Here is a 16580-nt window from a genome sequence, read left to right as displayed (position 1 = left end):
AAAGGAAGGAAAGAAAGGAAAGAAAAGAGAAAGAAGCCGGGTGCGGTGGCTCACGCCTGTAATCCCAGCACTTTGGGAGGCCGAGGCGGGCGGATCACAAGGTCAGGAGATCGAGACCACGGTGAAACCCCGTCTCTACTAAAAATACAAAAAATTAGCCGGGCGCGGTTGTGGGCGCCTGTAGTCCCAGCTACTCGGGAGGCTGAGGCAGGAGAATGGCGTGAACCCGGGAGGCGGAGCTTGCAGTGAGCCGAGATCGCGCCACTGCACTCCAGCCTGGGCGACAGAGCGAGACTCCGTCTCAAAAAAAAAAAAAAAAAAAAAAAAGAAAAGAGAAAGAAGAGAAAGAAGAGAAAGAAAAGAATGAAGAGAAAGAAAGAAAGAGAAAGCAAGAAAAGGAAAAAAAAAAGAGGGAAAAAGAGGCAGACTTTCCATACACCACTGTCCTTTCTCTTCTCTAGTTAGAGGTACATAAAAACAAAGACTCCAGGTGTATTGATCTAATTAGTTTTCATCCTATTTCTAGAGAAGTCAACAGAATGCTACTTAGTTTACCAAAATGTGGGAAATTAATAACAATGGCTTTAGGACAACATTAGAAAGCACAGATATGAAAGAAGAGAAGGGTAGGAGAAAAGAAACTCCACTAGTTGCACATTTTTGGCCCCTTAATGAGAACTCAGAAAAGTTCTTTAGTTACCACTGAGCTCTCGCCTTCTCTGAACTGTTTACTAACTTTGAAAAATGGTGACAGCCCAGAATCACCATGGATAATCTACTTACACAGTTAAAAAATCTAATTACACAGTTATGTCTAACTTATCTCTTTTGTATGATGCCGATTTACCTCCGATAATATGCCACTCTCCTCATCTGTTTCAGTCATCTCAGAAGACTGCCTCAATCTGGATTTCTTTGCCCCACGTGGAGATGAAGCAGTGCTTTCAACATCACTTTCCAATAAGCTCTACAAAATAAACCCAGTTCACCTTAATATTTATGCCCCTACCTCATTCCACAAAGTCTGAAGTATCTCAAGAGAAGGAATCATAAAATATCAATCGCTCAGCCTGGCCAACATGGTGAAAACCCGTCTCTATTAAAAATACAAAAATAAGCCGGGCGTGGTGGTGTGCACCTGTAATCCCAGCTACTTGGGAGGCTGAGGCAGGAGAATCACTTAAATCCAGGAGACGGAGGTTGCAGTGAGCCAAGATTGCACCACTGCACTCCAGCCTGGGTGGCAGAGCGAGACCCTGTCTCAAAAAAAAAAAAAAAAAAAAAATCCATCATTCAACTAGTTACAGTAACAGAAAATAAAATTTAAATAGAAACTTAAAGGCCAGGTACAGTGTCTTATGCCTGTTATCCCAGCACTTTGGAAGGTCCAGGCGGGTGGATCACTTGAGGTCAGAAGTTCAAGACCAGCCTGGCCAACATGGCAAAACCCTGTCTCTACTAAAAATACAAAAGTTAGCCAGGCATGGTAGCGCACGCCTGTAATCCCAGCTACTCAGGAGGCTGAGGCAGAAGAATCGCTTGAACCTGGGAGGTGGAGATTGCAGTGAGTCAACATCGCACACTGCACTCCATAGGCAACAGAGGAGATTTCAAAAAAAAAAAAAAAAATCCTAAAGGTGGGGACAGGGATCAGATCACTATCCTAATCCATATTACAAAGTGTAAGGCCTTGGTCTAAAATCCTTTTACAAAACAATTTAAAGAATACATTAAGAAGCAAGTCAGGCCGGGCGCGGTGGCTCAAGCCTGTAATCCCAGCACTTTGGGAGGCCGAGACGGGCGGATCACGAGGTCAGGAGATCGAGACCATCCTGGCTAACACGGTGAAACCCCGTCTCTACTAAAAAATACAAAAAACTAGCCGGGCGAGGTGGCGGGCGCCTGTAGTCCCAACTACTCGGGAGGCTGAGGCAGGAGAATGGCGTGAACCCGGGAGGCGGAGCTTGCAGTGAGCTGAGATCCGGCCACTGCACTCCAGCCTGGGCGGCAGAGCGAGACTCCGTCTCAAAAAAAAAAAAAAAAAAAAAAGAAGCAAGTCAAAGGACATATTAACACAGCAATGAAAGTGAACAAAGTATAGCTAAAACCAGTAGTATAAATGAATCTCAAAAGCATAATGTTGAATTTTAAAAAGCTAGGAACAAAACATATAAACATGGGTCCATTTATATAAAGTTCAAAACAGTAACAATTGAACTATAGTGTGTAGAGATACATATTGAGGTGATATAACTATAAAGAAAAGCAAAGAAATAATTACTAAAAGGCAGGGTTGTAGTTATTTTTAGGGGGAGGGAGGTGATTATGACTGGGGAGTGTATACGGGGGTGTCCTAGTAATGTTATAGTTCTTGACTTTGCTATGAGTTTCATGAGGATTTGCATTATAATAACCGAAGTTATACATTTTTATTCTATGCATGTTTCTATGCTATATTTCATAATACAATAGATTATAAAATTAAGGGAGTATAAAAGGTAGAAAAACAGCTTAAAGCACAGAAATGAGCTGAAAAAATAACCATGTCTCAATCCTCTCTACAAGTGACATTACTAAAGAAGCAAAGTATACCCTGCTTTATTAAGACAAACATTACCAACTAACATTCACTGACCTCTTCAGCAGTTTCATCTTCTTCTTCATCATCCGGCTGGTATTCTTCATCTGAGGAATCATCTTCTTCAAGGTGGATATCCACAAACTGAGGAGGCTACATTAGTACAATTAGAAAGAAATGAACTAATGGGAAACACAAATCATACGTATTTGGAAAATAAGGGGAAGAAGCAGGGCAGGAAAAAAAAAAATCCTAAGAGCATAATGTACAGCTAAAGCAAATAACACGAGGCAGAGGTTAAAGTGAATTCCATGAGATGCAAACCTAAGAGTAATAGAATGGAAAAAAACAAAGCTGGAATTAAAACAAAGATTGATCAAGAAAAGTTAAAGAGGAAGTACTTAAGTTTCAAAACCGATGAAGTCTTTCTGGAAAAGAATAACAATTATTTCTTCCAAGTTTACCTTAATTTCATTGGCCTTCTTAATTGGTGAAATATTCCATGTTGGAATTACCTACCAACAAAGAATATAAATAAGTTATCTTAACTGAAATAATTGTTTTTCATGTTTACTTCCTCTGTACCATCACTAACAGCCATATACTTAACAAGTACCTGCAGTGATCTAGAGGTGTTGTTATCCCTGAGGGTATACTCTCAATTATTTGTCAGAGTTAGAAAGAAGGAAACGAGGAAAGAATCTATTACAGTCATGAGCATTTCTGCCTTACACCTGGTAAGCCTCACTTCCTTCTATAAATGAAGAAAACAATGTCTACCTTGTTCATATCACAGCTGCGGTTCACATGGAACAACAGATGTGAAAACTATTTATAAACTATTAAACTACATAAATCTAAGATATTTTGGTTACAGTAATCTTTTAACAGCAATATATTTTTGTAATCAGTTACATAAAACCACCGTACGTACAACTCCAAAAGCCAGCCATGAAAAGCTTTTATGGACTATTCTGCCTATGGAGTAGACCTGCTCTGCCTATGGAGCTGCTTTTAAAAAAAAACAAAAAAACAAAAAAAACCACTTTTACCAGGGGATTTAGGGCAAAGTTTCAAGTTGTCCACACTTATTTTTCCAATAGGACATGAAAAAACAACACAGAGATATAAAGCAAATATGGCAAAATATTACTCTTAGAATTTACATACATTGTAACAATCTTTCAACTTTTTGAATGTTTGAAAATTTTTATAAGAGCTAGAGGGAAAGTTTTTCTTGTTTTTGTTTTTGTTTTGAGACAGGATCTTGCCCTGTTGCCCAGGCTAGAGCAGTAGCACTATCAGAGCTCACTGCAGCCTCAAATTCCTGAGCTCAAGTGATCCTCCTGCCTCAGCCTCCCGATTAGGACTACAGGCATGCCTCCTCACCAGACCTCGCTAATTTTTAAAATTTTTTGTAGAGACAGAGTCTCATTAGATTTCCTAGGCTGGTCTCAAACTCCTGGGCTCAAACAATCCTCCCATCTCAGCCTCTCAAAGCACTGGGATTATAGGTGTGAGCCACCACACCTAGCCTAAAGAACTTTTTTAAAGTTCTTATATATTGCTGATAAAATGCCATTGAGGATGTATAATTTCTTGACCATTTAATTGTAACCCAACCAAAATCACCTTATGAACAAAAGCCAACTGGCCATTAGGTTCTGTCTCTAAAAGGAGTCTTAGCTTCTCAAATCAAATCAGCCCTGCTATGTTCTGACCATTTACCTAGTGCTGTGTAGATGGGACCAATATAGGGTAAAGGGAATGATGTGATTCAGGTCCATTTCCCTTTCCTACCTACTGCCAAATCCATTAGAAAGGCAAGCCAGCATTCAGAAGTGTGTTGGAGTCAGTCTAGTAAGAATTAAGAAGGCCAAGTATAGTGGCTCATGCCTGTAATCCCTGCACGTAGGGAGATCAAGACAGAAGGATCACTTGAGCCCAGGAGTTTGAGATGAGCCTGGGCAACACAGCAAGACCCTATTTCTACAAAAAAAAAAAGTTTCAAAAAAACCAATTAGCTGGGCATGGTGGCACATGCCTGTAGGCCTAGCTGTTTGCCAGGCTGAGGCAGGAGGATCCCTTGAGCACAGGAGTTCAAGGCAGCAGTGAGCTATGATTAGGCCACTGTACTCTAGCCTGAGCAACAGAGCAAGTCTCTAAAAAAAAAAAGGAAAGAAAGAAGCAGCAAGAGACCTACATTTTAATACCTGCTCTCCTACATAAACTACACAGTATTGGATGGCCCAACTTCTCTACATCTATATTTATGGCCAATAAACACAATCCAGAGCCTAATTTGGATCTCCTTGGATTTTTTTTCACCAAATCAAATAAAGAATTAATGTTAATTATATTCTTTTTTTTTTTCCTGTAAGACACAGTCTTGCTCTATCACCCAGGCTGGAGTGCAGTGGTATGATCTCTGCTCACTGCAACCTCTCCCTCCTGGGTTCAAGCGATCTTCTTGTCTCTGTAGCTGGGATTACAGGTGTCCACCACCACGCCCAGCTAATTGTTGTATTTTTAGTAGAGACGGGGTTTCACCAAGTTGGCCAGGCTGGTCTCAAACTCCTGACCTCAGGTGATCCACCTGCCTCGTCCTCCCAAAGTGCTGGAATTACAGGCGTGAGCCACTGCGCCCAGCCATGTTAATTATATTCTATATGTCAAGTAGACTTCACAGAACTTCCTCATTGGTAGCTGCTTTCATCATAGCTACCACCTATTCATTTGTGATCACATCCTGGAGAAAGATGAAATTTCAATTTATGCAATGAGGGTTAGTCAACCAGACCAAAAAAGTTACGTGATTGCCAAAAAAAAGGTCGATTTGACCTTAGGCTACATTAGGATAAATATATAATCTGGAACACTGTGGAGATAATCTAACTATACTAGTCAAACCACATCTGGTTCAGTAGTCTTCTTTTGGCATACCTTTTTTTTTTTTGAGACGGAGTCTCGTTCTATCGCCCAGGCTGGAGTGCAGTGGCGCGATCTTGGCTCACTGAAAGCTTTGCCTCCCAGGTTCACGCCATTCTCCTGCCTCAGCCTCCAGAGTAGCTGGGACTACAGGCGTCTGCCACCACGCCTGGCTAATTTTTGTATTTTCAGTAGAGATGGGGTTTCACCGTGTTAGCCAAGATGGTCTCCTGACCTCACGATCCGCCCCCCTCAGCCTCCCAAAGTGCTGGGATTACAGACGTGAGCCACTGTGCCCGGCTCTTTTGGCATACTTTTAAAAGGATATGGGATGGGCACAGTGGCTCATGCCTGTAATCCTAGCATGTTGTGAGGCCAAGGCGGGTGATCACATGGGCCAATTCAAAAGCAGCCTGGCCAACATGGTGAAACTCCACCTCTACTAAAAATACAAAAAATAGACGGGTGTGGTGATGCATGCCTATAATCCCAGCTACTGAGCAGGCTGAGGTATGAGAATCACTTGAACCTGGGAGCCAGAGGTTGCGGTGAGCTGAGATTGCACCACTGCATTTCAGCCTGGGTGACAGAGTGAGACTCCATCTCAAAACAAAAAGGCCAGACACAGTGGCTCCGCCTGTAATCCCAGTACTTTGGGAGGCCAAGGCGGGTAGATCACTTGAGGTCAGGAGTTTGAAACCAGTCTGGCCAACATGGTGAAACCCCATCTCTACTAAAAATTAAAAAAAAAAAAAATTAGCCGTGCATGGTGGCATGCACCTGTAATCCTAGCTACTCAGGAGGCTGAGGCAGAAGAATCACTTAAACTTGGGAGGCGGAGGTTGCAGTGAGCCAGAATCATGCCACTGCACTCCAGCCTGGATGATGAAGCAAGACTCCATCTCAAAAAAAAAAGTCGGGGGACAAATTGGGGGATGTATAGCCAAGAAAATGTTATGAAACGACATACTAGTTTTTTTCAACTGTAGGAAAAGTCATGTGGAAGAATACACCAATTTCTTTTCTTGCTTTTTTTTCTAGACAGGGTCTCATTATGTTGCCCAGGCTGCTCTTGAACTCCTGGCTTCAAGCGATCTTCCTACCTCCACCTACCAAAGTGCTGGGATTACAGGTATGAGCCACGACGCCCAGCCTAGACTTGTTTCTTCTATCAGGCTCCAAGGAATAAAACCAGGACAGATAAAACCTATGATACGTATTTTCAGTCTGTAAGGCAAATCTTCCTTACTATCAGAAATATAATGAACTCCCTCATGACTACTAACTGTCTTGTAAGCACGAACTAGTCAAGTGCTTATTAAGAAGGATATAGCATAGCTCCAAGCACCAAAGAGCTTGCTGTACCAGAATACTTCAGATGTCTTCAAGTGGTTCTCACACTTTAGTATTCAAAAGAATTAACTGTTGTGTTTTTGCCAATGCATATTCCAAGGCCCTGCCCATGGGTCCTGATTCTCTGGTCTGGGGTGGGCCCAAAAGTATGGGGATTATTTTGTTTGTTTTTGTTTTTGTTTTTTTGAGACAGTCTCACTCCGTTGCCCAGGCTGTAGTGCAGTGGTGTAATCTCCACTCATTGCAACCTCCGTCTCCCGGGTTCAAGCGATTCTTGTGCCTCAGCCTCCCAAGCAGCTGGGATTACAGGCGCACACCTCCACGCCCACCTAATTTTTGTATTTTTAGTAGAGACAGAGTTTCACTATGTTGGCCAGGCTGGTCTCGAACTCCTGACTTCGAGTGATTCACCTGCCTCGGCCTCCCAAAGTGCTGGGATTACAGGCATGAGCCACTACACCTGGCCAAAAGTATGCATTTTTAATAAGCATGCCTGAGGGATCCCACACCAAAGTGATTTTTATGGAACTGTCCCCTAGAACACACTATGAAAAATACTAAACACTTTGCAACAAGTGTTGTAACATAAATAGAAAAACTGGTCTCACCCATTGGTTTCAGCCATTCCAAATGGTTATCTTTCTAGCAATTCCAAAAAGCAATGCTTCATATCTACTAAAATAAACTATGATCATTATAGCTTATGATCATGTAGAAACAATTCTACTGTCTTTTACAAATACTTCTTTAAAGAGGAAAATTCAGACCACAATCTTTCCTATATTTTTCCCTGTGGGTGAATTAGATCCTATTTACCAAGCTAAAAACAACCAACAAACAAAAAAACAGAATGCTTACCACTCCTTTTTCCACTACTTCCTTCAGTTTAGAGCGTGTCATTTTAGGCTCCTAAGGAGAAAAAAACAGAAAGGAAATATTCAATAAAAATCACAGCTCAGTGAGGTGGCTCATGCCTGAAATCCTAGCATTTTAGGGGCAAGGTGGGAGGATGGCTTGAGGTCAGGAGTTTGAGACCAGCCTGGGCAACATAGTGAGATACCCCCTACAAAAAAAATTGTTTTAAATTAGCTGGGCATAGTCGCATGCTCCTGTAGTCCCAGCTACTCAGGAGGCTGAACCGGGAGGATCTCTGAGTCTAGCTTAGGAGTTTGAGTCTAGCCTTGGTGACACAGCACGACCTTGTCTCTAAAAAATAATAATAAAGGCCGGGCGCGGTGGCTCAAGCCTGTAATCCCAGCACTTTGGGAGGCCGAGATGGGTGGATCATGAGGTCAGAAGATTGAGACCATCCTGGCTAACACAGTGAAACCCCGTCTCTACTAAAAAAATACAAAAATCTAGCCGGGCGAGGTGGCGGGCGCCTGTAGTCCCAGCTACTCGGGAGGCTGAGGCAGGAGAATGGCGTAAACCCGGGAGGCGGAGCTTGCAGTGAGCTGAGATGCGCCACTGCACTCCAGTCTGGGTGACAGAGTGAGACTCCGTCTCAACAACAACAACAACAACAAAAATAATAATAATAATAAAATAACAAATAAATAAAAATTACCACGTAATTCTTGTGTTTTGGGATGCTAACTTTCACCCCAGCTGCAAAACTGTTTACAAACTCCTAAGTGACTTCCTACCCTTAGCCAGTTTACAGAAAACTCTGTTCCAAGACATTAAAAGAGTCAACTACTCACAAACATTGGCATATCTTCTGACTCACTGATGGCTGCTTTCATCATAGCTACCACATGTTCATTTGTGATTACTTCCTGGAGAAAGATGAAATTACACTTTATGCAACAAGGGTTTGTCACCTAGACAATACTCTTCTCTCTATGTAACTCTGTTAGACGTGTGTACAGGACAAATGAGAACCATATACTCGAATAGCATCAGACTGGGATAAAGCAACGCAACTGAAAGCAAAGAAGGCAGAAGTAAGTTTTGGCCAGAACCACAGTTTCAAACAAGGTAGCAGCAAATGAACCAATCTCATTAGCTGCTACTAGGAACAGGAATGGCTCACATAAAAAGAGATCCTGAGGTAAGTAACTACATGCTTAAGAGAAAGAGTAACAAAGAGTAAAGGCTCTGCAAATAGCTGTGTTGCTACATATCAAGAAAAGTATTTACATATGTACGAAGAGCAATAAACTATTAACCGGGCATCTTTTTAGACATATCAACCCACAAAAGAGTATACCCACTATGAACATTATCAACATTGAATCTGCTAAACAATACAGTAAATATGCAAATCAGTGGAAAACAGAAACAGTTTATCTTTCCAATTAAATTCTTCTTTAACGTGTTCATATTTCAAACTTGTACTGAGTACAAGGCGAAAGCTATCTTAAATATGTAAAAATGTATAATGTTCTATCACAGGTAACCCATAAAATCGGTAATTAACGGCCGGGCGCGGTGGCTCAAGCCTGTAATCCCAGCACTTTGGGAGGCCGAGACGGGCGGATCACGAGGTCAGGAGATCGAGACCATCCTGGCTAATACGGTGAAACCCCGTCTCTACTAAAAATACAAAAAAAAAAAAAAAAACTAGCCGGGCGAGGTGGCGGGCGCCTATGGTCCCAGCTACTCAGGAGGCTGAGGCAGGAGAATGGCGGGAACCCGGGAGGCGGAGCTTGCAGTGAGCTGAGGTCCGGCCACTGCACTCCAACCCGGGCGACAGAGCGAGACTCCGTCTCAAAAAAAAAAAAAAAAAATCGGTAATTAACATGCCAAGAGTCAAGAATTTGCTGAGTATTTTTATACGCTTTCCATGAAAAAGTTCCCTTCCATTAACATAGCTGCCCCAGTCTTACTCACATGAAGGATGTTTCGGACATTGACCGCTGTTAGATTGTGCTGCTTGGCACCATCCTCCAAGGTACGGTCAAGCATGTCGTCCAGTTTCAGGTCATATGCCAAGGTCCCTTCTTGACCCCTTCCATCTCGTTTCCTCTTGGTACCCTTTTTCTTTTTTCTCCTTTTCTCACTTTCTTCATTGTCTTGTTCTTCTGCAAATAAACCAAGAGCATCACCAGAATTCCAAAATAGCTGCTCCAGGAACTTAGCCCAGAAAGCTGACAGTAAAGTGGATAAATCTCAAAAGCATTATGCCAAGTGAAAGAAACCAGATGTAAAAGGACACATATTATATGACAGTATACCCAGTATAGAACATTTGCACAGAAGATGCAAAACTATGGAAACAGAAAAGAAATTAGTGGTTGCCAATGTTTGAGAACAGGGAATAGCAAAGGGGAATTAGGCAACTTTTGGGGTGACAGAAATGTTCCACATTGGTTGTGGCAGCACTTAACACAACTGTATATATTTTTCTTTCTTTTGTTTTTTTGAGATGGAGTTTCGCTCTTGTTGCCCAGGCTGGAGTGCAATGGTGCAATCTTGGCTCACCGCAACCTCTGCCTCCTGGGTTCAAGTGATTCTCCTGCCTCAGCCTCCTGAGTAGCTGGGATTACAGGCGTGTGTCACCACGCCCAGCTAATTTTGTATTTTTAGTAAAGACCGGGTTTCTCCATGTTGCTCAGGCTGGTCTTGAACTCCTGACCTCAGGTGATCCACCCGCCTCAGCCTGCCAAAGTGCTGAGATTACAGGCGTGAGCCACCACACTTGGCCCCACTGTACATATTTTTCAAAACTCATCAGATACATTTTATTTTATACCTCAATAAACCTAATGTAACTTACTACATTAACAAAACGAAAGAGGAAAAAAACATGATCTTAATAGAGATAGGAAAAAGCATTTGATGAAATTCAATATATGAAAAAACTCAGAAAACTTAGGAAAAGAAAATTATTTCCTTAACCTAAAAAATATTTCTATGGAAAGCCTGTAACTATCCTCATATATAATGAAGGAATACTGAACATTTTCCTGTTGTGTTCAGAAATAAGACACAGATGTCGACTATCACTACTACTTATAACCTACATAGTAATGAAGGTCTAGAATATGCAATAAGAAAAATTACATGTTCATTTTAAAACCATTTGCCAAAGTGAGGCTGGACGCAGTGGCCCACTGCCTGTAATCCCAGCCCTTTGGGAGCCCAAGGCAGGTAGATCACCTGAGGTCAGAAGTTCAAGACCAGCCTGGCCAACATGGTGAAACCCTGTCTCTACTGAAAATACAAAATTAGCCGGGCACGGTGGTGTGCCCCTGTAATTCCAATTACTCAGGAGGCTAAGACAGGAGAATCACTTGAACCCGGGAGATGGAGGCTGCAGTGAGCCGAGATCATACCACTGCACTCAAGCCTAGGCGACGGAGCAAGAGTCACACACACACAGAAACCATTTGCTAAATCAAATAAAGAAGTCTTTAGTCATGTGTCTGTGTTATGTTTCACAATAAAAAATTCAGTATTTCAAAAGAATTTTAAGGATGCCTAACCTTATGAGCTAGCATTTCCATCCAACAAAAAAGAAGTACACATGTTCAGCAAAAAATCTATAGATTATTCACAGCAGTACCACTCAGAGTAGCTACAACTGAAAACTATCCAAATGCTCATCAAGAATTGAATGCGGCCACGTGCAGTGGTTTGCACCTGTGACCCAGCACTTTGGGAGGCCAAGGTGGGTGGATCATTTGAGGTCAGGAGTTCAAGATCAGCCTGACCAACATGGTGAAACTCTGCCTCTACTAAAAAAAAAAAAAAAAAAAAAAAAAATTAGCTGGCTGTGGTGGCACGTGCCTTTAGTCCCAGCTACTTGGGAAACTGAAGCAGGAGAATCGCTTGAACCCAGGAGGGAGCGGCTGCAGTGAGCCAAGATTGCACCATTGCACTCCAGCCTGGGCGACGAGAGCAAAACTCCATATCAAAAAAAAAAAAAAAAAAAAAAGGCCAGGCACAGTGGCTCATGCCTGTAATCCCAGCACTTTGGGAGACTGAGGTGGGTGGATCATGAGGTCAGGACTTCGAGACCAGCCTGACCAACATGATGAAACCCCGTCTCTACTAAAAATACAAAAATTAGCAGGGGAGCGGTGGCACGCGCCTATAATCCCAGCTACACGGGAGGCTGAGGCAGGAGAATTGCCTGAACTCAGAGATTGCAGAGGTTGCAGTGAGCCGAGATCACGCCACTGCACTCCAGCCTGGGAGTAACAATGGGCACAAAGAAGCAAAAAGAAAAAACAAAACAAAGAGTTGAATGGATAAAGAAAACATAAAGCAGACCAGGTGAGGAGGCTCATGCCTGTAATCCCACACTTTGAGAGATCAAGGAGGGACTGCTCGAGCTCAGAAATACAAAATCAGCCTGGGCAACATAGTGAAAACCGTCTCTAAAAAAATAATAATAATAAAATAAAAATGAAAATTAGCCAGGCATTGTGGTGTGCACCTAAAGTCCCAGTTACTGGGGAGGCTGAAGTGGGAAGATCACTTGAACCTAGGAGTTCAAGGTTGCAGTGAGCTTTGATGATGTCACTGAACTTCCAGCCTGGGTGACAGAGCAGTACCTATCTCTTAAAAAAAAAAAAAAAAAAAAAAGGCCGGGCGCGGTGGCTCAAGCCTGTAATCCCAGCACTTTGGGAGGCTGAGATGGGCGGATCACGAGGTCAGGAGATCGAAACCATCCTGGCTAACACGGTGAAACCCTGTCTCTACTAAAAAATACAAAAAACTAGCCGGGCGAGGTGGCAGGCACCTGTATTCCCAGCTGCTCGAGAGGCTGAGGCAGGAGAATGGCATAAACCCGGGAGGCGGAGCTTGCGATGAGCTGAGATCCAGCCACTACACTCCAGCCTGGGCGACAGAGCGAGACTCTGTCTCAAAAAAAAAAAAAAAAAAAAAAAAAAAAAAAAATAAAGAAAAGAAAATAAAAAGATACATAAAATATTCAAACAACAGAATGATACACAGCAATAAAAATGAACAGTCTACGAGTATATCCAAGAATATGGATGAATTTCATAAATATAAAACAATGTTGGCCGGGCACGGTGGCTCACGCCTGTAATCCCAGCACTTTGGGAGGCCGAGGCAGGTGGATCACGAGGTCAGGAGATCAAGACCATCTTGGCTAACACGGTGAAACCCTGTTTCTACTAAAAGATACAAAAAATTAGCCGGGCCTGGTGGCAGGCGCCTGTAGTCCCAGATACTTGGGAGGCTGAGGCAGGAGAATGGTGTGAACCCGGGAGGCGGAGCTTGCAATGAGCCGAGATTGTGCCACTGCACTCCAGCCTGGGCGGCAGAGCGAGACTTCGTCTCAACAACAAAAACAAAACAAGGCCGGGCACGGTGGCTCACGCCTGTAATCCCAGCACTTTGGGAGGCCGAGATGGGCGGATCACGAGGTCAGGAGATCGAGACCATCCTGACTAACATGGTGAAACCCCGTCTATACTAAAAATACAAAAATTAGCCGGGCACGGTGGCGGGCGCCTGTAGTCCCAGCCACACAGGAGGCTGAGGCAGGAGAATGGCGTGAACCCGGGAGGCGGAGCTTGCAGTGAGTGGAGATCGCGCCACTGCACTCCAGCCTGGGAGACAGAGCGAGACTCCGTCTCAAAAAAAAACAAAAACAAAAACAAAAACAAAACAAAACAAAAAAAACAATATTGAGGCTGGGCATGGTGACTCACACCTGTAATCCCAGCACATCGGGAGGCCGAGGCTGGCAGATCACCTGAGCTCAGGAGTTCAAGACCAGCCTGGCCAACATAGTGAAACCCCGTCTCTACTAAAAATAAAAAAATTAGCCCTGCATGGTGGCCGTGCCTGTAATCCCAGCTACCCAGGAGGCTGAGGCAGGAGAATCGCTGGAACCCGGGAGGTGGACACTGCAGTGAGCCAAGATAGCACTACTGCACTCCAGTCTGGGTGACAGAGCAAGACTCTGTCTCAAAAGAAAAAACAACAAAAAAAAAAACATTGAGAGAATAAACGCAGTCACAATGCCAGGCACGGTGGCTCACGCCTGTCATCCCAACACTTTGGGAGGCCGAGGCAAGAGGATCAATTGAGCACAGGAGTTTGAGACCAGCCTGGGCAATACAGTGGGGCTCCATCTCTACAAAAAAAAATTTTTTAATTAGCTGGCTGGGCTGGGTGCAGTGGCTCATGCCTGTAATCCCAGCACTTTGGAAAGCCAAGGCAGACAGATCACCTGAGGTCAGGAGTTCAAGACTAGCCTGGCCAACATGGTAAAACCCCGCCTCTACAAAAAAAAAAAACAAAAATTAGCTGGGCATGATGGCAGGTGCCTGTAATCCCAGCTGCTAGGGATGCTGAAGCAGAAGAATTGCTTGAACCCAGGAGGTGGAGGTTGCAGTGAGCTGAGATCAAGCCACTGCATTCCAGTAGCCTGGGCAACAAAGCAAGATTCTATCTCAAAAAAAAAGAAAAAAAATATTAGCTGGCCGTGATAGCACGCGCTTACAGTCCCAGCTACTCAGGGCTGAGACAAAAAGATCACTTTAACCCAGGAGGTCAAGGCCACAGTGAGCTGTGATGGCACCACTACACTCCAGTCTGAGTGACAGAGTGAGACCCTGTCTTCAAAAAAAAAAAAAAAAAGGCAGTTATAAAACGTACACACATGATTCCATTCAAATAAAAGACAAAAAGACAAAACAACTGGCTGGGCGCAATGGCTCACACCTGTAATCCCAGCACTTTGTGAAGCCAAGGTGGTTGGATCACCTGAAGTCAGGAGTTCGAGACCAGCCTGGCCAACATAGCAAAACCATGTCTCTACTAAAAACACAAAAATTAGCTGGGTGTGGTGGCAGGCGCCTGTAATCCCAGCTACTCTGGAGGCTGAGGCAGGAGAATCATTTGAACCCAGGAGGCAACAGTTGCAGTGAGCCAAGATCAAGCCCCTGTACTCCAGCCAAGAACGAAACTCCGTCTCAAAAGGAAAATAAAAAAAAAAAATTGAACCAATATATGCTGCTAGACATCAGGATAGTGGTTAACCTCTGGGTAGAGGGTAACTGAAAGGGAAGACAAGATGGACTTCTGGGTACTGATAACATTCTGTATCTCGATCTGGGTCCTGCTTACAAGGGTGTATTAAATTTGTGAAAATATAGTGAATTCAGGATATCTTAGGATATGTGCAGTTTTCTACATATTATACTTCAATAAAGATGTTTCATTTAATTAAAAAGAAGAAAGCCTACCCATTGGAATGAAGAGTCCACCATCTTCTGTCTCTTCCTCAGGTTGGTGAAACAGAGTCCTGAGTGGCTTTTCTTGAGGAGAAGCACAAACATCTGGCTGGGTTGATTTCCTGGGCTGGCTTACTGGTTTTGCAGATTGGCTGCCTGATGGCAGTGAAGGTATCTCCCCTTCAGAATGCATTTGAGGTTTCCCTGAAGAATCACAAATATTGCTCCACACTTTGACCATTCTGAATCATACTCTGTTGTAGAATTCAGTGTCTTATTATAGTCTTTCTAGGTAGACAACTTCATGAATTAAGCATTTACTATACAGGCATTTTCCTTTCTTAAATCAAAGCTCAGATCCAATTTACTCATCTGTAAAGTCAGGGAGATAAACTAGGTAATTGCTAAGGTCTTTTGGTTTCTAACATGCTTTCAGTTTTGTATTTTTTCCTACGAAAAATCAGACTCATAATTGTAGAGGAAATTCCTGATGACATTTTATATAGATGACCATTAAAACCACATTTCATCAACTATAATTATAAAATGCCCTGACTTTGTAAATCAATTTGACAGAGCAGAAGAGTAACTGTCACCATAAAATTGTAAATATATGCTTCTACAGTCCATTAGACAACTTTCTCACCTCAACACTTCATAAACACTCCCTTTGTCGGGGGAGTAGGTGAGGATAGCATTAAAAAGACAAAGAAAAACGGGGTGACGGTGCATGCTTATAGTCCTAGTTATTTGGGGAACTGAGCTGGGAGGATGGCTTGAGGCCAGGATTTTGAGGTTACAGGGAGATATGACTGCACCACTGCACTCCAGACTGGGCGATGCAGCAAGACCCTGTCGTGCAAAAAAAAGCCAGGTGCTTTTTTTTTTTTTTTTTTTTTTTTTTTTTTTTTTGAGACGGAGTCTCGCTCTGTCGCCCAGGCTGGAGTAGTGCAGTGGCCGGATCTCAGCTCAGGGCAAGCTCCGCCTCCCGAGTTCCCGCCATTCTCCTGCCTCAGCCTCCCGAGTAGCTGGAACTACAGGAGCCCGCCACCTTGCCCGGCTAATTTTTTGTATTTTTTAGTAGAGATGGGGTTTCACCGTGTTAGCCAGGATGGTCTCGATCTCCTGACCTCGTGATCCGCCCGTCTCGGCCTCCCAAAGTACTGGGATTACAGGCTTGAGCCACCGCGCCCGGCCAAAAGCCAGGTGCTTATAGTCATTAGGTGGCTCATGACTATAATCCCAGCACTTTGGGAGGCCGAGGCAGGAGGATCACTTGAGCCCAGGAGTTTGAAACCAGTCTGAGCAACATATCGAGGCTTTGTCTCTACTAAAAATAAAAATTTTTAAAAATTAGGCTAGGCCAGGTGGCTCACACCTGTAATCCCATTACTTTGGGAAGCCAAGGCAGGAAGATTGCTTGAGCCAGGATCCAGGAGTTTGGGACCAGCCTGGGCAACATAAGGAGACACCTTGTCTCTACAAAAGTGAGGGGCTCTAAAATTAGCTGGGTGTGGGGATACACACCTGTGGTCCCAGCTACTTAGGAGGGTGTGGTG

At 43.5% G+C, this 16580-nt stretch overlaps 1 protein-coding gene across 13 annotated transcripts in view; it reads right to left on the bottom strand.

Moving 5' to 3' along the window:
- Positions 1–16580, bottom strand: part of GON4L (gon-4 like) — a 102094-nt gene that overhangs the window by 57933 nt on the left and 27581 nt on the right. For 7 of the 13 annotated variants that reach the window (XR_006692977.3, XR_001493445.4, XR_012413536.1 and 4 more), the window contains exons 3-9: positions 15034–15225; positions 9695–9885; positions 8563–8637; positions 7718–7768; positions 3043–3093; positions 2636–2731; positions 848–967 (exon numbers count right to left, since the gene is read on the bottom strand). Coding sequence is in view for 10 of the 13 variants with exons in the window: in XM_005541506.4 (XP_005541563.3) it covers positions 848–967; positions 2636–2731; positions 3043–3093; positions 7718–7768; positions 8563–8637; positions 9695–9885; positions 15034–15225 (776 nt within the window). In the remaining 3 variants the exon portion in view is untranslated. Of the gene's footprint in view, positions 1–847; positions 968–2635; positions 2732–3042; positions 3094–7717; positions 7769–8562; positions 8638–9694; positions 9886–15033; positions 15394–16580 lie in introns of all 13 variants that reach the window. The other 6 variants (XM_005541509.4, XM_073993012.1, XM_073993013.1 and 3 more) reach the window with 5 other exon arrangements.

The sequence above is a fragment of the Macaca fascicularis genome, chromosome 1 (genome assembly GCF_037993035.2).
Source record: "Macaca fascicularis isolate 582-1 chromosome 1, T2T-MFA8v1.1".
NCBI lineage: Eukaryota > Metazoa > Chordata > Mammalia > Primates > Cercopithecidae > Macaca > Macaca fascicularis.
This window is presented reverse-complemented; position numbering and strand designations above follow the sequence as displayed.